The sequence below is a fragment of the Equus asinus genome, chromosome 29, assembly GCF_041296235.1.
Source record: "Equus asinus isolate D_3611 breed Donkey chromosome 29, EquAss-T2T_v2, whole genome shotgun sequence".
In the NCBI taxonomy this organism is placed as follows: Eukaryota; Metazoa; Chordata; class Mammalia; order Perissodactyla; family Equidae; genus Equus; species Equus asinus.
This window is the reverse complement of record NC_091818.1, coordinates 30201695-30226968: the sequence shown is the minus strand read 5'-3', so window position 1 is coordinate 30226968 and position 25274 is coordinate 30201695. Positions and strand designations below refer to the sequence as shown.

The 25274-nt window shown below is 36.9% G+C and overlaps 1 protein-coding gene across 1 annotated transcript in view; it reads left to right on the top strand.

Moving 5' to 3' along the window:
• Nucleotides 1-25274, top strand: part of MRC1 (mannose receptor C-type 1) — an 89023-nt gene that overhangs the window by 21405 nt on the left and 42344 nt on the right. The window contains exons 5-10 of the mRNA XM_014846032.2: nt 4346-4459; nt 8379-8525; nt 12383-12565; nt 15670-15827; nt 17721-17831; nt 23253-23368. Of these exons, the coding sequence (XP_014701518.1) occupies nt 4346-4459; nt 8379-8525; nt 12383-12565; nt 15670-15827; nt 17721-17831; nt 23253-23368 (829 nt within the window). The remainder of the gene's footprint in view (nt 1-4345; nt 4460-8378; nt 8526-12382; nt 12566-15669; nt 15828-17720; nt 17832-23252; nt 23369-25274) is intronic.

The window sequence follows — 25274 nt, the reverse complement described above, 5'->3', positions numbered from 1 at the left end:
TTAGCTGTCATTGATTGAAAAGCTGCTATGTGCCGGACACTGGGCTTTATTTCTAAAGCTCACACCAACCTCTTAAATGAATATTGTCATCCCCACTTTGTAGATGAAATAACAGACTGGGATGGAGAAGTTAGAAACTTGTCTAATGCCTCACGCTCAGAAAATAGCTGAATTGGAATTGAGCGCTATCTTTCCATTTCACTCTGCCCAGCTCTCACTGACAATATAGGCAAGGATCTGGTGGTCCCCAAAGCACTGGAGAGAACCCTTAATTTGGATGTCAACAGCTCCTTGCTCCAGTAAATTTATCCTAAACTGGTTATCTGATTTCACCCATATCTGCAGGACTAAACGCTCCTGCCCAGCAGCCCTTTCTTATGTCACTTACAGTCATTTTATCGTCTTCCCTTCCATTTCTACCCTCAAAAATGTTGGACGCTCTCTTTAGTCCTCAAATCCTGAATCAGATTTATAACTACATATGTGCAGGATTAGGATTTACAGAACTGAAATAAGATATAGGAAGTGAAATTTGGCTTGTTACTGTTTCTGTCAGTTTCCTTCGGTGCTGGCTGAAATCCAAACTGGACCTCAATACAGAAAAGAAAATCAAAATACCAGGGGAAGATTGGACATTAACACATCCTCTATTATAACTAAGTTCAAAAGTAGGTATATAATCATTTTAGACAATACCTGCAGAAAAATTAAAAAGTTGAGCATGTGGAATTGATGCTTTGTATAGTAATACTAAAAAAAAATTGGTCTGTTTCTTTTCAAAGTTACAAAAGCACATTAGAGAAAAAAATTCTTGGATGATGCTCATCTGCTTTAAGTGGCATATTTAACACAAAGTTTGAATTTCGTTTCTTTTTTTTATTTTATTTTATTTTATTTTTTTTAAAGATTTTATTTTTTCCTTTTTCTCCCCAAAGCCCCCCAGTACATAGTTGTATATTCTTCGTTGTGGGTCCTTCTAGTTGTAGCATGTGGGACGCTGCCTCAGCGTGGTTTGATGAGCAGTGCCATGTCCGCGCCCAGGATTCGAACCAATGAAACACTGGGCCGCCTGCAGCGGAACACGCGAACTTAACCACTCGGCCACGGGGCCAGCCCCTGAATTTCGTTTCTAAATCACAATTTGCTAAACTTAATTCAACATGGAATAATACTACTAATAATAGCAATAACTTACATTTATTGGGCACATACTATGAATCAGGCCCTTTTTTAAGAAGCAATAATTAATTCTTCCAGACAGGTCTAGAAGTACCCAGAGCAGATGAGGAATGTCAAAAAATAGAGTATTCCCTTAAAGGGTGATCATCTTTTCTCATAATGCCAAACATAGTAATCTAAGCAATCTCAGACAAAATCTACTTTAATTCTTCCTACAGTCAGTAAATTATTTCTGGTTTTGAAAATTTAGACATGCTTATTTTCTTAACTGATAAGTTTAAAAAATACCAGAGTACATCTTTGATTTTGGAAATAGCTATAGTTAACATTTTGAAATGCTATTTTCATCAGCATGTCCTCTCCTATACCCCTCTGCAAGGATAGAGATAATCATTATTCAAGTTAGCACAACTTTAAAGAATTTAGGAAAAAAATCATTCAATGTTTGGTAGTATTTAATACAGTAATTACTAATAAAACATAGTATCGGTGTGAAACTGATCCCAGGATGACATTTCTAAAGTACAGATTAGTAGATGGATGACTCCCACTGATACTTTATAAGTTATCTGTTTACACGAATGAGGTGGAACAGCCCTTTTTACTTGATTTCTTTAACTCATCTTAAAGAGACAGAAGTAATAAGATAGTGCTCAAAACAGCTTTAGTAACTACATGTAAAATAATTACTAAACTAAAAGGAAATCATTGATGAGATGAATAACTATAAAATTGATATAATATGAATGAATTTTTATCACTTCATTATTATTTTATAAATGAATGCAGTCATCTTGATGATGTTCATCGCAGAGATTCTAAGACTAAACAAATACAAACATTGCCCTCTTTTGATAATATCATTTCATTGACATCACTTTATAGTAAATATATCTAGTTTTTAGTAAAATTGCAAATTTGGAGAACTGAATGTGGAGTCTTCACAGGAGACGGGAGGGAGATGTGGGATGAGCCATTGTTTGGGGAGGAATGGCACATGGCAGAAATAACCGTTTAGTTCGTTGTTCTTTATTTAAAGGCACTCTAACATTTAAAGTTATCTAGAAAGGGTATTATAATAGTAACTCACAGGCAAATAATTTAATCAGGGATTGACTGACTGGAAAAACCAAATTGAACCCTGGGTTCCAATTCTGATCCAATAACCCTCTGCTTCATTCTCTTCAAGTTTCTTAGCCTCCATTCCTCAGTTTCCTCATCTGTAAAATGAAGGCATTGCACTAGATACCTCCCAAAGTACCAAAAGTGTCTGGGCACAAGAGCTCTGCTAACTCAAACTTTTTTTCTAAAACACTTGATAAAAATAAGTTGCTCTGAATCAATTAATTTTTTTTTTTTTTTTTTTTTTTTTTTTTTTTTTTTTTTTTTTTTTTGAATCAATTAATTTTTACATGCCGTATTTCATTTCATCCCTTTTTAATTTTATTACTTTATTTAAGGAAATCACATGCCAGGCTTACTTTTCAGCAAATACCTCCAGTATTGAATTCACTTCAGTTTATTAGGCATAAACCTACCCAATCAATAGCAACATAATCAATATCCTCAAGTGTGTTCTCTGCCTGCAAGCACCTCTCTGCCAGATGCTGAATAAATTAAGAGCAATAGTCAGGTCACATGATCTCTAAGAAAGTTATCTGTGCCTTTATGGAATTGGGTGCAATAAATGTGAGAGATGTTTTTTGGCATCCAGTTACTGTTCATTTGAACCTCTATTCATTTGAATTTATGACAGAATGTGTGTATATATAAGCTAACGAAAAATTGGGGAAAATTTTAGTGTCTTTGAGATAGCTCAGTTGCTTACATCAGAACTATAGAGTCTGGGCTGTGGTGTTATAAGAACCCGGGTGTAAATTTCAGCTCTGCCTTTTGTTAGCTGCACACGTCATCTCAACTCTTTGAGTGTCAGTTTTGTCATCTCTACGATGGAGATAACAGTACCTAATCACAGTTGGTGAGGATTAAATGAGCAAATACAGTGCTTTGAATATGGTAAGTGGTAATTCTCACCACTGAAAAGATGTGACTGGGGAATACATTCTAGAGTGAACAGCACATATAAATTGGTTCATTTATGTTTACTAGCATGTACAGACACTTAACGTTGCTATTTTATTAAAGCCAAACGGTACCTTTCTCTTTCATTAACTAAAAAGAATGTAGAGAGAACAGAGAACGTATGGTTTATAGAAAGATATAGGTAATAACAGCTTGGAGTGTTGGACATGGGAGGGCTGAGTTTCATGCTGTTTCTGGTTTATTTTTTTTTAAGGATTTTATTTTTTTCCTTTTTCTCCCCAAAGCCCCCCGTTACATAGTTGTATGTTCTTCGTTGTGGGTCCTTCTAGTTGTGGCATGTGGGACACTGCCTCAGCGTGGTTTGATGAGCGGTGCCGTGTCCGCACCCAGGATTCGAACCAACGAAACACTGGGCTGCCTGCAGCAGAGCGCACAAACTTAACCACTCAGCCATGGGGCCAGCCCCTGCTTCTGGTTTTTATTCCACACCAGGTGTAGCACAGAGCTTGAAACATCGTAATTATGATATATATGAACTGGCTAAACAAAGTGTTGTTCATGTAAGCATAAGCATTTAGTGTTTAGAATTTATTCATCATCTTAATGAGAAGAAAAAGTGATTTTTAAAAATATTAAAAAATTTATAATAAGTTCTGAAATGTGAGGTTGGGATAACTTATGAGAATGAGAGATTGAAATGTTTATTAAGCTTTTTCGTGATAGAAAACTGACTTTAATACAAAATAAATCTTGTTTTTGCTCTAAAAGGAAGCAAACCTGTCATTATTTGATGATGGTCAAACAGAATCTTATCCAAATTAGAAGCACATCCGTGCTATCCTATAGGAATAGTCAAGATGGTGGGGGCTGAAGCTGGTCAGATCTGGGTTAGAACCTTAGCAAGAATCTTATTGGCTCACCTAGGCTCTCTCACCTTACTTTCTTTATCTGCCAATGGAGGTAAGTTATATTTAGGTTGTTAGGAGAATGAAAGGAGAAATGTTAGGTGTGATTTTTATTACTTCTCTCAACTGCTTTTTGATTCAAGCACTGAATTCTGAATTTGATGTCATTGTGTTTTCTGAATGTCAGTTTCGTTTTTGTTTTCGCTTTTGTTCTGTAGGATTAACCACTTCCTTGACTTCTGGACTCTGGATTGGTCTTAACAGTCTGAGTTTCAACAGTGGGTGGCAGTGGAGTGATGGCGGGCCATTCCGATATTTGAACTGGTTACCAGGTAGGGTTGAACTTGTCTGTGGTTGAATTCATCTAAATTTAATTTGTCTGGATGCCACAGAGACCTTCATCATCTCACATGTAGATCTCAAAGAGAAGAATCAGGAGATTTCACCAAATACAGTCCATTTCCCACCTTGCTTTGAAATCTACAAACTGGATTTGAATATACTAAACTGTAGGGTTATTCCAGCTTACAGAGATAAAAGATTTGTCTGGCAGAATTATCACACAAATCAATACAGGTTTCTGTTAAAGTAGATATTCTCAGAGTATCCTTGATTTGCTAGGTAGAATATTCAAAATCAAATTTCATAGCTACTCCTACATGCTATTTTTTGGGTTCCAGCATTGTCACTTTATCCTTGATTCAGCATCAGCCTTGTCATCATCCTTGAAAGGATTATCCAACATCTATTCATAAAGTTTGACAAGGTGCTTTCAACTTTTTGCATGACTGACCTTTGAATCTTTTGTCATTATTTTTTGAATTTTATAATGTTTCAGTTGAAAGCATTTTTATATGAGATATATATTAGTGATATATAGAAAATATATGTTGTACATGCTATATTCAAAGATTTTATACATATTTTATACATATACACACATGCAGTATGAATTTCTTTTTTTTTTTTAATGGTTGAGTTTTTATTTTTTTTTTAACTTTTTTTTTTTGGTGAGGAAGATTAGCCCTGAGCTAATATCTGCTGCCAATCCTCCTCTTTTTGCTTGAGGAAGATTGTCCCTGACCTAACATCTGTGACAGTCTTCCTCCACTTTGCACATGAGACACCACCACAGCATGGCCTGTTGAGTGGTGTGTAGGTCTGTGTCAAGGATCCGAACGTGTGAACCCTGGGCCACCGAAGCAGAGAGCGTGAACTCAACCACTATCCCCCTGGGCTGGCCCAACTATGAATTTAAAGGAACTTAAATTATTTTGGGTCAGAGAATTCCTCATTGTCTTGAGCCGTGAGATCTTTGCATTATTTCTATCACTGTCATAATGATCTTAAGGTTTACATGAACATCATTTTCTCCCGTTTTTAATCTAATAGAGTTGGGTTAAAAATACTACTTCAGACACAGATTATAATACTCCATACTAGCATAAAATTCATTAGCACTTTTGTTGGTATTTTGAAGTCTGATGTAGAAAAACACAGGTGGCAGATGGGCAAAGCTTCAAAAGCTTTCTAATTTTGGGGGGAAGAGAAAATGACCTGAGCTACACTGTCATAACGTACAGGTGACAGCATAAAAGGAGAGTAAATAAGTTTTACATATACAGCAATTATTCAGAGAAAGCAAAAAGACCAATGATGACAAAATATTTTCATCTTATTCCCCAATACCAACCAGTCTTAGTAGCTGCTTGAGACACGCTATGGGGTCTGCTTCTGACATGAGTCCCTTTCCTCTGACCCTCCTACCAATCATGGTTTATTAGGAAAGAGTGCGGTTAACGATTAGTGACATCTGCTGTGAGTGTGGGAGAGGAGAGGAATAGTGTAAGGGGGACATCTTCATTTCCCAGTTCTGCTACGGAAAATACTGAAGTGCTGTTTTTTCATATAGTCAGACATCTTTTTTTTTTTTTTGGCCCCTGAGCTAACATCTGTTGCCAATCTTTTTTTCTTTTTACTTCTTTCCAAAGCCCCTCAGTACATAGTTGTATATTCTAGTTGTGAGTGCCTCTGGTTGTGGCATATGGGACGCCACCTCAGCATGGCCTGCTGAGCAGTGCCAGGTGCGCGCCTCGGATCTGAACCGACGAAATCCTGGGTCCCCGAAGCTGGAGCGCGCAAATTTACCACTCCGCCACGGGGCCGGCCCAACACATCTTTTTTTTTTTTTTACCATTGAATGGTTTTGAATTTGGCTTAGAGAATTGAACTATCCATTTTCTATATGACTGACTTTTGCTATTAAAAAAAAGAAAAATTTTGCTAAAATGATATTCAGAATAGACGCTAAAACATGAGAAGGAATCTTTAGAGGATATAATTTGATTTAAATTGATTAGATCTTACTATGAGATTCCACTTTCAATGCATTCCTTCAATGCCTGATGCTTACCGGGCTGTCCCTGGAGCCTTGCAATAGAAATCAGCTCTATTTTGTTTTAAACTTGGAAAGTAAATGCTGCAAGGACATAAGATGTCCTTTTTTATGGGGGAGGATTTGATTCGTCTGCCGATTCACTCAGGCAAATTAAATTGGAGAACAGCAGTCAGGCTCAAGCAGATCGCTAGACAATACTAATCATTTATTAGGGCACTAGAGTTTATTCTTTGCTGCTTAATTATTGTACAACATCAGGCAGTTCACTTTATTTACTACTCAACTTGGGGGGTGATTATTGTAATATTTAAGCACTTGCATTCTGAGAGTTCCGTGAGGAAATTTGGGGGTTAACTTCCGTGAAGGTGAGAAATGTAACTGGAATATAAATGAAAAAGGAAAGAAATGTCCTTCTTTATTAAACCAAGTTCTCAAGAAGTAGATGCAAGATTAAATCACCTTCCGAAATAGTAGGAGAGTTTCTTCAAACTAAATGTAGGAACCTTGAGGAATTCTAGAAGATGTTACTGTATAAATTGTTCCATCAACTATTCAATTAAGTACTTACCAAGTAATGAACTTATTAAAATACATTCCCATTTGAAGTGAGGCTATTTTCCATAAATGATGTGGAAGTGTAAATTCAAATATATAATAACTATGGTAAGCATTAAAGACCACTAATTGCTATGTTAAAGTTGTTGATGGTGTTATATTGATAAATACATGCATAACATGATTTACTAGTTAATATATTAATTAATAATCAGTAGCTATAAAGCATACTATTGTTTCTGGAAAATTTCTTTCAGGTACTGACACCTTATTTGTGAGTTCAGTTATACTGTGATTTGGTCACACTGACAACACATTTTTAAAATATGTTTATCACTGACAAGGTTTTTCTTTGTGCGCTATGCAAGCAAGTTTCACAAATTTTCGACAAAGGCTTTATGGAGTAGGTAATATGATTCCCAGCTTGCACGAAGGGAAAGTGAGGTCCAGGTCCCGGTTATATATATGTCAAAGGTCACAGAGCAGAGTCATTAACAAAATGTGGCTCATCACCCTGTCTTCAGGTGAGAGGTGGGGCTAGTTTTTAGAGCACTGGTTTTAAAATCATATGTTAAAGTAATGAAAAAGCATGCGAAACGCCGTGTCAATGCATATATCCATTGCGTTAGCAAAGTTGACTTTATCTTGTTCTTTGATCAATTTCCCATAAGAAATGGGATGAGGGATTAGCTGTTAAAAATATTATTTAATTAGCCGACTTGAAAATCTTGAGACATAGCCTTGGTTCTGGGCGTACTTTACCAGCATTTACTGTGACGGATTGCTGCTTCCAGCATCTCCCTTTCCTTGTCTCTCTTTTCTTGTCTCCTCTCTCTAATTGGAGAAAGTTTTCCCATGTCCGGAAGTTCTCTAGTCTGGTCCTCACAGTTAACTTGACTTAATTTTTTTGCTAGGTATTTACAGTGTTTAATATGGCTGGTTTGGAACATCATATATTCTTTTCTTAGGTATCTCTTTATTATGCGTAACATACCCCAGCGTGAAGATTGTTCAGGTTTTAAGGTCTAGCTTTGTTATTTGATACTGTGGGGGAGAAAAAGTTATTTCAAAGAAGTAAACTTGTATAATCAGCATTTTAGGCATTGGAATGATCCAACAACAAAGAAATAGAGACCCAAAATATCTTTTGCTCTGCAGTCAGTAACTATTTATTTCTGAATGTCTAGCAAAGACAGAGTGGGACGCATTGACTCCCCAGGATGAAGACGTGAGGCTGTGGGGGCTGTCTACTCTAACACCTATGGTAGTTGCACTTTGATTTTTCCTTTTCTCCAAAGGAAGTCCATCAGCAGAACCTGGAAAAAGCTGCGTGTCACTAAATCCTGGGAAAAATGCTAAATGGGAAAATCTGGAATGTGTTCAGAAACTAGGCTATATTTGTAAAAAGGGCAACACAACTTTGAATTCTTTTATTATTCCCTCAGGTAAGTGATCTATTTGATCTGAAGTGTATAAAATAGTAGAATTTAAAGGTAAAATTATAACTTAGTCATACCTTTATGGAATGACAGCTTTTGTTAATAATTTATGGAGTAAACTTAATGATATTCCTACACAATTTCTTTTTGGTGGTTACTGCTACTGGTTGCTAATATTTCTGTGTGTGCTGTGGTGTCCAGGCATGTACAAAGCCTTTGACAGAATATAAATAAGAATTTTATCTTCAGAGCAGACCCATGAGGTGGGTATTATCATTCATACCTTCTAGATAAGGGAAGAGATTTTCAGAGGGTATCTAAAACTTGCACATGTGAAAAAATTTGAATCCAAGCTAGGAAATAAATATCTGAAAGGGACGTCTTTGTCATGTCCTCACTATTTAAGGGTCTATTTCAATGCTATTTAGTTTAACATCATACACTGAAGTTATCACAGAAAGGGAATAAAACATCCACAGAGTAGTAACCGAATTTTATATGTAGGCTAGACACATACACACAATCCAATTATGCTCTCCATTATAATTTTATAGAAGAATTAAACTACAGAGGCGAGAATGCATTCTCTTTCAAATTGGCAAAAGACAAATAAACTACATTTTTTTACTATCAGCTGTCTTTGGAGGGACACAATGCTTTACAGGAATTTGTGAATGAATATATGTATTTTGCTTGGGAAATCTGACAGTGTGGTATTCTTGACTTTTTAAAGCAATTTCATTTATTTTATAATATGATTAATGTGGCTAGAAAGTCCAAAGTACAAAATGATAAATAATGGTATTTTCCTTCCACCTCTTACTTCTAACATCCCGGTTTCCTCCCTGGTGGAAATGGTTTCTGGGTCTATATCCTTGCCTAGTTATTCTATCAATGCATAAACAAATGTTTATAATTATTTTTGTCTTTTTTATTCAAATGGTAGCCTAATAAACATATCTTTACTTTTTCACTTAGTAGCAATTTTGGACATCAGTCCATACAGTACATAAATAGCTTCGGCATTCAATTTTATGGCTGCACGATAACCATTGCAGAGGCCATATTTTTTTTGACCAGTTCCCTATTAGTGGACCGTTAGTTTACTTCCCAATTTTTTATTATTACAAACAATCCTACAGTGAATAACTTTATACACATGTCATTTCATGCAAGTGATAATTCCTAGAAGTGGGGTTGCCGGATCAAAGAGTAGGGGTGTTTGCAATTCTAACACACAGACATGGCCAAGATCTCTAATGATGTAGATGAGGGTGTGGTTATTGGGTTTGATTATACTTACAGGGTCACTGTTGGGACTGTGGCCATGCCTCGGGGAAACCTCAACCATCTTGATATTCATCTCCTTTGTTTCTCCCACGGGAGAAATAGTATAATTCTTCCTTCTTGGGAAAACTCATCCATATCTCCTTCAGAAGACTTGAAATTGCCACTTTTGGGAAGAGGAGAATGGTTGTCTATAGTTTCCCTGGTACAGGTGGCAGAATTCTGTAACTTGGCCCTGTCACTTAACCCCCCAGTTTTAGGTTTCTCATCTGTAAAATGGAAATATGAATACCTGTTCTTCCTGTGAACATTTGCTCATGTTGTCAAGCACTCAACATTATTATTTCTCTACTATGCCTCACCTTGCTTCCCTTGCTAACTTTCCTTTGACATTGGTTTTTGAATTTCTCTAACTTCCTGGATTCATCATTCCATCTTATCTATAAAGTCAAATAAACCAGAGCTTGGGAAAGCATATCAGAGAGCAAATCATGCAGCACACGTGATGGGTGACCTCTTGGGCAAGAGTTCCACCTCATTCCCTTTTGGTCCCTGCAATGCTCCCTATTTGTCCATCATTCCTGGGCCTCTAGGGTGGCACTGCCCAGTCCGGTAGCCACTTAACCACATGTGGCCATTGAGCGCATGCAATGTGGCTAGTTCCAACTGAGATGTGCTGTGAGTACATTATAATGTGTACTGGACTTCCAAGACTTCACATGAAGAAAAAGTAAAATATCTCATGATCTTTTTTATTGGTTACATGTGAAATGATAATAGTTTGGATAAAGTGGGTTAAACAAAATAAATTCTTAAAATTAAACGCACCTGTTTCTTTTTGCTTTTATTTAACATGGCTACTAGCAAATTAAAAATTATGCGTGCGGCTCACATTTGTGGCTCACGTTCCATTTTTCTTGGACAGTGTTGCTCTGGAGGAAGAAGTGATCTTTTGGGGCTGCCCCAGGGAACTCCCCTTCATTGGTTGTTTTCATGTTTTAAGAGGTTTTTAAAGTTCATCGGTTCAGTTTTTGAAGCCCTTAGCATTTGCTGCCGTTATTTTCAGCTTCTTAGGAAGCAAAATTAAAATATCTCACCAGAGGGCTCCAGAGCTATACTAACATATTTTTTTTTGGTAAGCACTGGCAGTGGACGGAATCTAAATAGTGTTGATGGATTAGAATTTTTTAAAAGACGCATTTTTGTATTACAATAACACTGTCTGGTCATCGTGACTGACTGTTGACTTGAGTGACTCCTGTGCACAGAGTCCTAGGCTCAGACAAAGATGTTATAGGTGGTTCCAGCCTTTCAGGGAAAATGGGGCTGATTCTTTAAATGAATCACAAAGGTTCTCTATATCAAATATTTACTAAGGCAGCACGTTTGAAAACGTGTAACATCCAACTTAAATATATAAATTGATGTTCATTTGGTAATATAATCCCTCTTTAAGCAAGCTGTGTTGCTAAATTGCTGTTTGAAACAGTATCCATAAAATGGTAAGCCTAGACTGCTGCATATCAAATACAATTTCAGTTCTTGACCAACATTTATCACACCTACCATAGGCCAGGCCATCTGCCGTTTCTAGGGTGTACAGGGATCAATAAGGTGAGTCTCTGCCTTCAAATGTCTTTAGCTTCACTCTCCCCAGCTCATTACTATTGCAGTACATTTTTGTAATGTATAATCCAGTTATGAAATTGGACCATAGCTATTAGTAGCAATAAGTAGGATGTTGGCCACTGTTCCTGGTTTGATTAAATAATAATTATGTGGCATTTGTAATTTGTAGTCACATTATCCCAAAGATTTTCTAGTTCAGAAGAACATGATGAGGATGGGTAGTTTAATATTAGCATTCATATTATTTAGAGTTTTTACATATATGGATAGTTTGGTTCATGTGCTATGACTTGCCCAAGATCACACAGCTTGTGTGGCAAATTCAGGTTTTGCCACAATATCGCGTGTCATCTTTGGGAAGCGAGTCAATGGCAGAGGTGGGTTCAGAGGCACAGGTGGCCAACACATGCTGCTGTGGGTTCAGAGGCTCCTCGGTGGCCTCCTGTCCCCCACCCATTCTATTTCCTGCTTCAACACTCATCTTTCTCACCCATATTGCCTCTCCTCTGAAGAATGACTGGCTCCCTAATCTCCACAGAACAGAGGCAAATTGAGATCTTTTCAGGAGAGTGTTATATGTCAAATCTTTTTTGCCTCCAGGATTTATATAACAGATGGTTGGTACAGGTTTGCTGATAAAATGCAGATAAAATGAGACAATCTCGTGTATTTTAGTGTGACTTTATTGCAGCGACAATTTTAAAAAAAGAGACTTCCCATTTAACATTATTTTAAAATGAAAAATGGCTTCACGTACTTTTTAGTCTAAAAGCAAACACAGTCTAGTCCATGTTCTGTGACTACATCTGCCAAAAAATTAAAAATAAATATTACCTTTATTTGCCCATAACTTTGAACTATTTTATATATAGAATGGTAGAAGATCTTGTTATAATTATAAAAAGCTCTCTCATTTTAAATGTGTTCCAAACTTTTTTTTTTCCTAGAAACTGATGTGCCTACTAACTGTCCAAGTCAGTGGTGGCCATACGCAGGTCACTGCTACAAGATTCACAGAGAGAAGAAAATCCAGAGAGATGCCTTGACTGCATGTAGGAAGGAAGGTGGCGATCTGGCGAGCATCCACAGCATCGAAGAATTTGACTTTATCATCTCTCAGCTGGGATACGGTAAGAAACCTGACATCAGTAATAACACGACTCTAGCTTTCCCCACTCTCCACCCATCCCTGCAAAATTTAATGAGAAATGTTAAATTTAATAAATTCGAATTAATAATTCAACTAACAATGCAATAAACATAATAATAAATATTAATCATGCCTAAAATATAAAAACTGTATAGAAAGTTAAAGCATTTTTATCATCAGCAGATAATTTGATTTATTTTTCTTTTAATATGCAATCAATGTATGGATAGCTATAAAAATGCTATTTTTCTACATATAATCTGGATTCATAGCAGTGTACCTTAAAACTGTAAACAATAGTTCATTTATTGGAATTATTTGTGTGTGTGTATGTGTTTTCCTTTTTAAGGCCCATATTTTCTCTCACAAGAAAGCTCTCTAAATGAACCATCTCGTACTTTAGATTTTATTTTCTTTATTAACCTAGCAAGTGTGGCTAGAGTGTTGAGCAGTGAAAGAAATAGATATTTTATTAGAGTGAGTAGGTGTTGCCCTAAGCCTTTTAAAGAGATTTATGTCTGAATTTTAGGTATGTAATTTAAGACATACATAGAAAGTGTACTAACTAAAATATTGTAAAGTTTTCAAAAATTGGCACTAGCAAAAAAAAAAAAAAAAACAGAGAGAGACAAGGGTAAAGTGAATCGGGCATGCTTCTCCTGAGAGGAGGAGGGTGAGGAAGAAGCTAATGATAATGGGCACTCAGCAGTAGTTGATTAAATGATTATCATTTTCTGCTTCCACTGGTGAGACTGCTGAATAGCTGCATCTGTTCATTTCCAGCCAGCAAAACAAGAGGAAATGGATGGTGGTGGTGGTGGGGACAGCTTCCTGACACTTACTCCCTGACAATTCAGAGGAGTGGGGGCAGAGGAGAGGAAAAGACAACAAATAGAGGAGAAAAAAGAGAGAGGCCAGAGAAAGATTGAAAGGACCCCAAACACTACAACTCCTAGCACCTGAGCCAAAAGGCATCCTTTCTCCTCTGCTTAGCTTGCTGAGTTGGGAGGCTGTGAGAACAGCCTGCTGCAGCCTATAAATGATTTCTTGGCTATTCTATATTTACCTATCCTGCAGAATTCAGACCAGACAACAGTAATGCAATCAAAATTGATATATCTGAATAATATCATGACATACAAGTCATGATACTTGTAGGAAGTAAAAAAGTTTGCAAATGAATCAGTGGAAAACAAGTTAGTGAAGATGCTGTATGGCTGAGGTGCAAATTTTGACCTCCTTTATATCGCATGATATAGTCATAGGGGGACGGTATCTCTTTATTGCTGTAGTTATTTTGGGAATTTGGATGACAAAAGTCACTTCTAAATTCAGCTTGCGAATTAGTAAATTTTCACTAGGGAAACCTTCCCTTTTTTTAATCATCAATAAGGATTTATTTATTTAAAACAATGAAAATAATATTGATATAGGTAAAGAATAGTTATAAAAGTGAAATTATTGTTTCTAAATCAAAAGCCTAGAAAGAATTTTTTAGCTAGTTGAGATGATGTCTTTTACTTTAGTCGTGGATACACAGTGGATAAATTTGGGCCTTCACGCGCAGGCCATGAATCATATCAACTAAGACGGCTTCCATAACTGAGTTATAACGACCAGACCAAAAACTTGACACTCACATATTACATATTTTCACAGGATCAAGATTGTGCTTAGGAATTAAAAAAGCTGTAGGGAGAGAACAGTTAAGTGAGAAAAATGTTTATATGAAACTTTTAATACTATATTATAATTGTGGGACAGAAGAGTTTAGGTTTTCATTAGTGTTGAACCCAAATCCTTGAGGGGCACATGAGGTCATTTTGAAGCCTATATTTGCTGCTCAAAAGATCATGATGTGCCAAATCGAGTGAAAGGAAAAGGGGATCATCCTGGCAATGTCATTCATGCTTCATGGCACTGGAAACATCTGCTAGGGCTGGTGCTGGGCCAGGCAGAGACTTCTCCAAAAGCAAAGTTGTGTGACAACTGTTAGGAGGAAGAGACTAAATCAGTTAGGGAAATTCCTATTCACTGTGGCATTTTTCTCATTTTCTACAACAACATCATCTTTATGATCTTGTGGCAAGTAATGTGTATTTTACCATTTAAAGAACATAAATCAAGCATTCATAATGACATTCCCAGTAGTGCACATTAAACAGATATTGAATTGTGTGTTCTTTCATTTTTTAAAATTTGGCAGTGTATATGTTCTTAGCCATGATATCTTAGATTTTTCAATTTTGTCCCATTTTAGTTATGATATTTAGAATTCTTAGAATTATAACTACTGATAAAATCAATCATGCTCTTCGTAGAATTTCAAAACAAAATGATTACATTTTATGTCTATACCTGGTTGTTTTGTTTTAACTTTTTTTTTGCTATTCGGGTTTTTCTGGTATTTCATAGTGAAAATGATTACAGATTCAGTTATACTTATAGATTAATGAATAAATACAAAATGTCAGGAGACAGCCCAACTCCTCAGTTTGTATATCTTCTCACTGTATAGATCATTGTCACTCCTATTACAATGATTGAGCTTGAACAGAAACACCCAGAATGTTCTTGATGGCAACATAGTCAGTAAAATAGAAGCGGTTTTAATTTACATTGTTTTAAAACATTTATAGGATTTACTAATAGTCAGATTAATATATAAGTAAGCAACATTATTTTCAACACTATGAGTGCAATTGGTATGGTAAATTATTTACAGCAAAAAAAGAAGCTTCACAAGGATAATTAATTAATTATAGAACTACCTCGATTTCATTTTAGCAACTCCCAGGAGATATAATTTGCAATAGCTGCATGAAAGAACACTGTCACGTTCACATTGGAAAAAAATACATTACACAGTTAAACTAAGATTGATAACATGAAATGTGGTGACATCTCACTCTACAGCTTATAGGTCAGATCAACACTCAAGAGGATGGTCTTTTATGACAGCTATAATATCAAGGGAGTAGAGCTGTGGTTGATAAAGCAGAGAGCCTTCCTTTTCTGATAACCTCTTGATTTTTGGACAGAAAATTTCGTGTAATTTACCTCTGTGTTTTTCTTCCTGTTTAGAGCCAAATGATGAGTTATGGATTGGCTTAAATGACATCAAGATTCAAATGTACTTTGAATGGAGTGATGGGACCCCTGTGACATTTACCAAATGGCTTCGTGGAGAGCCAAGTCATGAAAACAACAGGCAGGAAGACTGCGCCGTGATGAAAGGCAAGGTAAGGCAACTTCGATTACTGATATCTAGCAAAAGTCACAGGGAATTTTTTCTCTGAGCCACTTAGTACATATGGGTTTAGATTATTTCTTTTCTAGGTTATTTGGTATAGATTGAGGTTGAACCAAAATTCAGATTCAGTTTCTTGAGTCTCTCTCAATTGCCTAGCAAAGCCAAATTTTCAAGAGGAGCAGAAAAGTAAGACAGAAACTTTGGTTCAAGGATGAGATTAACCAATAACTAATACTCATATTGTTCCCATGCTGGGTTCTAAATGACACCATATATATGTATGGCTTGATGGATCAATTCAGAGCTTTTATTCTAGTTTCGACTGATGGATTTGAGTAGTTGTAGACTTAGTTAGATCTATTCTGGGTTCTACAGCTGGAATCTGTTGATTGGAGAGCTACCTTTGTTTTTTTAGGTTACACGGAGGTGTCAAACATGAAAAGATTGTTTCCATGTCCTAAATATGACTTTAGCGACTCAACAATATTATCAAATTATACTTTGTTAATAGACGATTTATGTGATGGTTAAGAGGATGGATTTTGTTTTTTTATTTTGAGGAAGATTAGCTCTGAACTAACATCCGCCACCAATCCTACTCTTTTTGCTGAGGAAGATTGGCCCTGGGCTAATACCTGTGCCCATCTTCCTCTACTTTATACGTGGGATGCCTGCCACAGCATGGCTTGATAAGCAGTGCATAGGTCTGCCCCGGGGATCCAAACTGGTGAACCCCAGGCCGCTGAAACAGAGCTGGTGAACTTAACCACTACACCACTGGGCTGGCCCCAAGGATGGGTTTTGATGCGTGGCTTAAATGCATTTGTAAAATGGGCATAATAATGGTACCTAGCTCACGTAGTGGGTATAAGGATTAAGCGGGTTGATGCATATAGTGTGCTCTGTGCCCAGCCCAAACTTACTATTCAAGGAGTACTAGCTACTGTTGTCACTGTGGCTGTTTCTATTGTGATTAATTGAAAGCTTAAGACAAAAGTAGGTGTTAGCTATGGAAAGAATAGGCAGAAATGTGTCCTGGGAAGAGGAAACTGGAGAACATCGTATTTACTAAGAACCGAAAGGACAGTCTGGCTGGAAGCGTGGTGAAAGAGATGAAGTGTGGGTAGGAACGCTAGCACTGAAGTTGAGAAAACGTGCATTAGCTTAGGAGTGGCAAGACCAAATTTGCAGTTTCTGAATATGACTCTGGCTGAAGGCTTGGGTACCAGATTGCAGTGGATTGAGACCAAGTGAGAGGAGGAATTAGAGGCGGACAATAAAGAAAACATTTCTCAAGGTGTTTTAGCAATTAGGGAAGGAGCGGGAGTTCATTTTAACATGAAATCTCTAAGAAAGAGGGAGAGAAGGAATCTGAAGCAGGGCGAAAGGGGGATGCTCCAATCCAGAGAGACTCTCATCTATAGAAACAGGAAGAAGAAAGGAAAGATGACTGATTCCAGGTGTGTTTTCAAGTTTGGTGTGTCAGGTGAGGGAGTTTTTTCTGGATGGCTATCTATGTCCTTAGTTAACTTGAAAACAGCTGACTACAGAGATTGACAAGGAGGCTCATGCAAATCTTCCGTTGGCACCATCACGTAAGGCCACCATCATTTTTACTTTCTCTCTGGATCCCTCTAAATACTGGCGTGGAGAGCTAAGATGTAAAAACATACTGTGGTTACTTTTTACATCTTTGTAGCCAAAGTCAAATTTGCTCTTTACTTATAAAATATCAATTTACCTTTCCTTTTCCTAGATGCCATTTTCTCTTAATAACCTCAAATCTTTGTTTTCCTTTTCTGAAGCACAATTCCAAGAAAAAAAATAGCGTCAAAGTCAAACAATGGATAACCATCAAGTTTTTTCCCTTTGCTTTCCACAGGATGGCTACTGGGCTGACAGGGCCTGCGAGAAGCCTCTTGGCTACATCTGTAAGATGAAGTCGCAAGCCCAAGCGCCAGGAATAGTGGAAGTAGACACAGGCTGCCGGAAGGTGAGTGCAGAATGCACACAGCGATCTCAGATCAGCAAACATTATGTGAATACTTGGCTTTACTTTTGTCTGTAAAAGTATTTTATTATTGTCAGAAATGGCCAAGTGTTTCAACCGTGTGAATGTTCAATGGTTTCTTGTTAGCGTTAGTATCATTTTCTCTGTAACGCCTTCTTCAAGCATTCTCTACTCTTACCACGGGGTACATGTGGTCAGTAGCTCCTTCCAGAGTGTCATAGGAATTGGAGGAAAGAGAACACGGAATAAAATGACGCCCCCAGTGGAGCCTGGTGAGGGTAACCAGATTAAGGCAGGTCACAGGAGAAGGGGTCATCGAGGTATTGGTTGTCTGTGACCGTACGGGTTGTCAAGGACATTTCCAGCAGATAACTGTCAGTTGCAGATGGCAAACGATCCTTAGTCATGTTTTCCATTGATAATATTTCTAATGAGCCTGCTTCTGGTGGGGATTCTTCTCAGCAGATCACTGCGATGGGAGGCAGGACAGCTAGACTCCGGCTGGGAGTAGCCAGCAGTAACTCAGTTAAACTAAAGCCATGCCTCGTATGGCGTGTCAACCTCACCTGGATGACAGTTAGCAACACCTGCCCGCAGGTCTTATACTTCTTTGAGGTTAAAGTAACTGATCTCTGTGAAACAATTTCTAGAGGAATAAAGAAACTACAAAGCACAGAGTGCATGATTATCATGTTCCTGTTTGATGGCTGAGCGGCTCATCTTCCTCTTTTTTCCTTTCTCACTTCTCTTGGATAAAAATAAAGTAGAAACTAATTTTCTTTCCAAGAGTGTCATGTTGGGATCCAATTATCTTATAACAAACATCAGAATTCATGAAACATAGTTTAGTGCTTTACAAACAAACCATTTTGAAAGAAAAATAGAGGCGATACAGAAAGTCACAGAACGTTAGACATATACAAGATCTTAGTGATGATCAAAAGCCCCCTTTTAATTTCTGCATTCTGGAAATTTCAACCCAGAGAAGATATGACATTCTTTGAGTCACACAGAGGCAAAGCTAGGACCCAGGTCTCCTGCCACCAGCTCCCTCCACTTTCACTACCAATACACTTATATGTTCTTTGCCTAATAGTTTGCATCTACAGGAGATTGTGTATTATTGAAATTTTCTATAAATAATAAACAATCCTTAAATTTTATTACTTCCACACAAAGTTTTATATGTATGTATTTTCTAGTAATTGTCATATCTACAATCTCTGATGAAATCCAATTTAATCATTAGGATGGTAATAAAATATCAGCAATCGTTTGCCAGTGAAGCTCAGTGACATTAAATAATTTGGCCAGTTTAAAAACACCTGCTCTAGGCAGTGACTTCCTCAAAGAGCTGGCAAGACCAGAAAAAAAAATCCTCTCACCGGCAAAGGAAGACAACAGGACAGTTTTCTTTCTTTCTTTCTTTCTTTTTCGTGAGGAAGACTGGCCCTGAGCTAACATCTGTTGCCTATCTTACTCTTTTTGTTCGAGGTAAGTTGTCACTGAGCTAACACCTGTGCCAATCCTCCCCTACTTTGTATGTGGGATGCTGCCACAGCATGGCTTGATGAGTGGTGTATAGGTCCGTGCCCAGGATGTGAACCTGTGTACACCGGGCCTCTGAAGTGGAGCACGTGAACTTAACCCCTATGCCACCAGGCTGGCCTTACAAGACAGTTTTCTTTGTCTGATCCTGGGCACTTGGTGGTGTAGAGGTCTTTTTGAGAATTCCAAACCACGGGCCAGTTGTGATCCAGATGTAGGATTCAGTTTTCAATTCATGGCTACCTGTGTGGGAAACCGTGAGCTAAGATTAAAGTGGTCCTGAGTTACTGATGCTCCAGGATGTCTGACAGATGCAAATGCAAATCATCTTTGTAAAGAAGTCCCCTTTTCCAGCTGATTAAGAATCCTACAGATGAATTTGAGTTCCCAAATTTTAAAATATACCACCAGGAGCTCTAGATGTGGGAATTAATGGATATGACATTAAAATGAATGTGTTGTAAAATGCTTACAGAAATGAAAAGGTGGGATTGAAACCATGGACCAGCCACCAAGTATAGTTACATAGTGTTTTTATTATCAGTCAATTCTAAATATTTTTTACCTCTATTAAAATTTCTTTGACCGGGAATTATTTAGAAGTATTTGTGTGTGTTGGTAGTGGTGGGGTTTTTGATGGCAGTAATGGGCTGCTGAAGTGGAGAGCATGAAATTTTAACCACTAGGCCACGGGGCTGGCCCGCATATAAAGTTTTTGTTGTTACTTGTTGAGATTTTCCTTATGGCCTAGTTCAGAGTCAGTTTTTATAAATATTCCATGTGTGCTTGAACAGAATGATCTTTGATTATTGGGTTCAGAGATCCATACATGTTGACTAGATACAATTTAGCAATTATCCAGATATAACATATTTCTAATATTTTGTTGTCTTGACAAAATACTCTCCTTGTAATTCTGTCAATTTTTGCTGTATATGCTTTGAGCTATGTCATGATATCTTCCTGATGAATTGGTCCTTTCATTATTATGTAATTACTTTCTTCATTTATAGCAATGCCCTTTTTTTTTTTTTTTAGCATACAGTCAACTTTAAATAATATTAGTATTGCCATGGAAGCTATCTTTTGCTTAGCATTTTTCTGGAATCTCTTTTTCCAACTGATTGCTTTTAATCATTCTATTTCATCATATTCCAGGAATGGCTCTTGTAAATATACATCTGCATTTTAATCTTTAATCTGATTTGAAGAATTCTGGCTTTCAATGGCAAACATATGAGTTTAGATTTGTTTTGCAAGTGATATATTTGGATTTGTTTCTGCCATCTTTTGTTTACCGTTCTGTTTTCTTTTCTTTCTTTTTTTCTCCTTCCCTGCATACCATCGGTTCTTTTGAGTATTTTTATTCCATTTTCCTCATCTACAGGTTTGGGGATTGTTCATTCTACTTCTGTTTTTTTTTCCAATGGTTACCTTCATGTTTTGAACATGCATTCGTGACAAAGTTAAATTTAATCATCTCGATCAGCTTCCTGAAAAAAATGAGATTAATCCTTTACACATTTAAAAAAAATTTTAATTTTGAAATAATCTTAGGCTCACAAGAAGGTGGAAAAATAGTACAGAGAGTTTCCCTGTATCATCCACCAGTCTTCCTCCAATGATAACATTTTATCTAACGTTATCACAATCAGGTAATTGACATGGATAATATATTATTAACTAAATTACAGATCTTATTCATATTCCATTCTTTAATTTCCCACCCCTAATTAGTTATCTTTCCTTTTTGTGCAGGCAATCAGACCTGGATTTACTAAGACGTTTGTTGATATCTTTACCTACTATTGACTTGCAGCCCACTCATTCCTCCTGACTTAAAATTCCTTCTTGCCAAAGTAAATCTTTTTGTAGTTCCTTCACTGAGGATCTGGGAGTGAAAAACTCTCTGTCTTTGTCTGAAAATGTCTTGAATGCATCCTCGCCCTGCGTAATAATTTGGGTAGGTTGGTTTAGAATTGTAGATTGACAGCTGTCTTTAGAGTAAATTGACGTATGTACTTTATATATGATTTCTTTTCTACTGGCCTTTATGTTTGTCATTGGCATTCATTCCTCTGATTAGACTAATTCTTCTTTTTTGAAAGTGGGTACTCTCTATTTTCTCTCTGATTGATTTTAAGATCTTCTCATGTTTTTGTCATTCTGCAGGCTTAGTACAAAATTGAGATTTGAACTTAATTTTATTCGTTCGGTTTGGTACTCAGTGTGCTTCTTCATTTTGAGGATTTGTATCTTTCTTCCAATTCTTGAAAATGATCAGTCATTAATTTTATATGGTGCTTCTGAAATTTCTCTTGGGTTGATATTCTCCTATTTTCTATTAATATGTTTTTTAACCTCTTTTCATATTTTCACCACTTTATTTCTCTCTGCTGCATTCATCCAATTTGCTACTTTTTCTGAAACCCTATTTTCTATATTTAATCTGGCAACTGAGTTAAAAACTTTATATTTTTATAAAGTTTATATATATTTTTAACTTTAAATTTCTCTTTTCTAGAAATTCTATTTTGTGTGGGTGTATTCCAATCCTCTTCTTCTTTGTTCTTGGCATTCTGATCTTTCATTATTGAGTCTATACTTTTGTCATTCAAATAATCTCAAATGTGCTTGTTTTTATTATATTTTTCAGATTGTTTTATTATGTTAAATTGTTGACTTTTCCTTCAAATGAGACATTTTCTCACGTGGTTTGTAATGTTTAATTATGGGTTAGTCCACATCCCATCCAAACCACACCCCTCAAATATCACAGTCTTAGATGACCGGGGTTGTGGAAATATTTCCATTGTGTGGTTTTGTATTTGACTTCTCGGAGTGCCTAGGAGAGTCTCCTTTTATGGACCAAGTTTTATTTTGTTTTACTTTTGGCTGTGGATTGTCATACAATGTGGATAGAGGCAAACTGAGGCCGGCATCCATCTGTGGCACAGATTTGGTATTTATTTTCAAACAGAATAATTTTTTTCCTGCACCTAAACCACAGGCAGATGACAAGAATCTCAGTCATCTGCTGGTTCTGTGGGTAGAGTTTTCTGGCTTTCCTTTCACAGAGGGGCTACCCTTAGTGGGTATCATCTTTATGTAAGGACTTCAGTCCCATCTCCCTGTCTCAGGTGGGCTGATGGCCAAATATTGTAGTCCATGTGGACATTAATACCCCAGACTCTAGACCCTAGGGCCTTAATCTAGGTTTGACACACAACTGGGCAACCACAATCTCAGCTTTTGCATTTTCCTTTCCAACTTTTTAGTTTTCCATTTGTTTTTGGTACCTGGAGATTTCCCCTTCTTTCTCTCAAATTCTAGTATGGATTTTTTGTTTATTGTTGTTTTTGTTTAGCATTTGTTTGTGTTTGAAGTATGGGAGAGGAACCACGCCAAATCATGCTGCCTGAAGTGTGATAAGTACTCTCCTGTGACCAGATGATCCAGCTTTAGACTCATTGTCTACTATTGGCCTCAAGGGGCAACGAAGCTTGCTATTCTGCACATTATTTCTTGTAGTTACCGATTCTAGAACTGAAACCTTAGTCGTTCTGTTCAGTTTCCTTGGTAAATGTTTCACAAGTCGTTTCTGTTGGAGGATGAATCAGAAGTGGAGAAAATGATTCTCCCCACCAATTTTGTATCATAATTTGTCATATGAGGAAGAATGCACTAGTGTTTTTTTTTAATTCGTATAGATGATTTTCATCACATTTCAAATTATTTGGATTTGTGTTCTTCAGACACCTTTTTGTGTATCAATTTACGTTTCATGATAGAGGGATTATTAACGTAACATTATCTAATAAACATGCACGATAATCTGCTTGATGACATTAATAGGGCTGGAAAAGACATGGCTTCTACTGCTATTTGATTGGGCACACACTTTCAACGTTTACAGAAGCAAACCAAACCTGTGGAAATGAGAAGGCTTATCTAACAACTATTGAAGACAGGTAGGCAACAATTTTGGTTTTATTTTAAAATATGTCAAATAATGAAGCGATTTCAGAAAAGCCTAAGTATCAGCATGCTCTAAATTTCTGAGTAAATTATGTTTGATCTCAAGGTATGGTTTGTAAAGGTGGAAGTATTAAAAATCACATCCTTATTTGGATTCTTCATTGCAGGCACTATAAAATATTTTCTGCTTTTAGCACTATAATGCAATATTCAGAAGAGCTTATTAATACTCTAGTAAATGTAGTTTACAGATGTAACTTTTTTCTGATCTTGTATGTGTCAAATTTTTTAAAGCAGGAAAAAGTAAGAAAATTTGTTAGATCAAAGATCCCACTTTCTATCTTTGCTACTGCCTCTACCAAAAAGAGAGGGCAGAGAGATTACTGAATATTTACCCATCCTTTCCATCCTTCTGTTCTTTTCCTTTCTAGGTTTACTAGACCAATAGGCCCAGAAAATCACATAGACATAGAGCATTTTCTGTAACTTTTGGCCTCTAGGGTCCCATCCATCTTTGAGATTTTAGTATTTATTTATTTTTTCCCTACTCTTTGCATAGCGCTGCCTTAGAGACAGAAGAAACTTAAAAGGAATTTTAAAATGTCCATTTAATTTGCAGTAAAAAGGTAAAAACTTATGGAGTTTTAATACAATAAGTTGTATTTCTTGGCCTTTCAAGGTAGACCCGATAAAATGCAGAGGATGCTATTGATAATAAGAATCCTTTGATAAAAATGAAGGATGTCATAGAATTTGTACAGTCTTTATAAAAGAACTTGTATTTCAAACCACATCCTTCCTTTATGTACAATTATATGTCTGAAATATTGTAGCACCCTGACACAATGCTAACATCTTAAAATTAGAACATACGTAGTTTTTATTTTATGACAAGGAAATGGCCCTAGGACTACGGGGCCATGTTGTGATTTGCTCTGTAATTGATCTTTTGGTCTATTGGAGCACGATGTACAGAGTTTTCCCTATATTTTATATTTTAGGTTTGTTTTTCTTTATGTTTTCTATTGCATTTATATTCAGGAGCTCACTAACTCTGTGGTTAAATTTGGTTTTTAGACATTTAAGAAATATTTAGTTTGGAACTTTTAATTTTTTTGGTTTGTCCAGTGTAGGGAATGAAATTGTTTAGACAAGGGTCAAACAAATGTTCTGTTACTGTAGCTTTCTCTACCTTTTCCCTTTCTGCTCTCTCTGGAGCCATCTACACCTCCCTTTGTTCCTAGAAACTTTTGGCACCACTTTTCTTTTGCTCCAAAGAGAGATTTTTGCCTACGGTGCTGCCTCATTGTCTAATATTCATCAATTAAGATACACTATGGTTGCTTTACTAACCAAATTGTATTGTTACCACATCATGCCAAATACGTAGATCAGATTCAAATGCAGAGAAAATATTGGAATTTGTGATTCTGTTCCCAGTCCCTTTTAGAGATTGAAGTTCTGCTTCTCTATTTTTTTTGTTGTTGTTGTTAATGCTGTGGGGTTGATTCTGCCTTCTAGCCACTGACCCTGTGGACAGAAGAATGGAACCCTGCCCAGTCTTTTTGCGCCATCCTCTCTGTATCAGACAATTCTCTGCTGCTGTTCACAGGGTTTTCATGGCCAATGTTTTTGGAAGGGGGTGGCGAGGTCCTTCTTCCTAGTCTGTCTTAGTCTGTACACCATGGGTGACCCTGCTGGTATTTGAAATACTGATGGCAGAGCTTTTAGCATCACAGCAACACACAGCCGCCACAATGATGACATCCAACAGACAGGTAGTAGGGTTTCCTGGCCAAGAAACGAACCCGGGCTGTGGTGGGGAGAGCACCGAATTAACCCCTAGACCCCCAGGGCTGGTTCTGCTTTTCTGTATTTCTTGATAATTTTCTCTTCTGT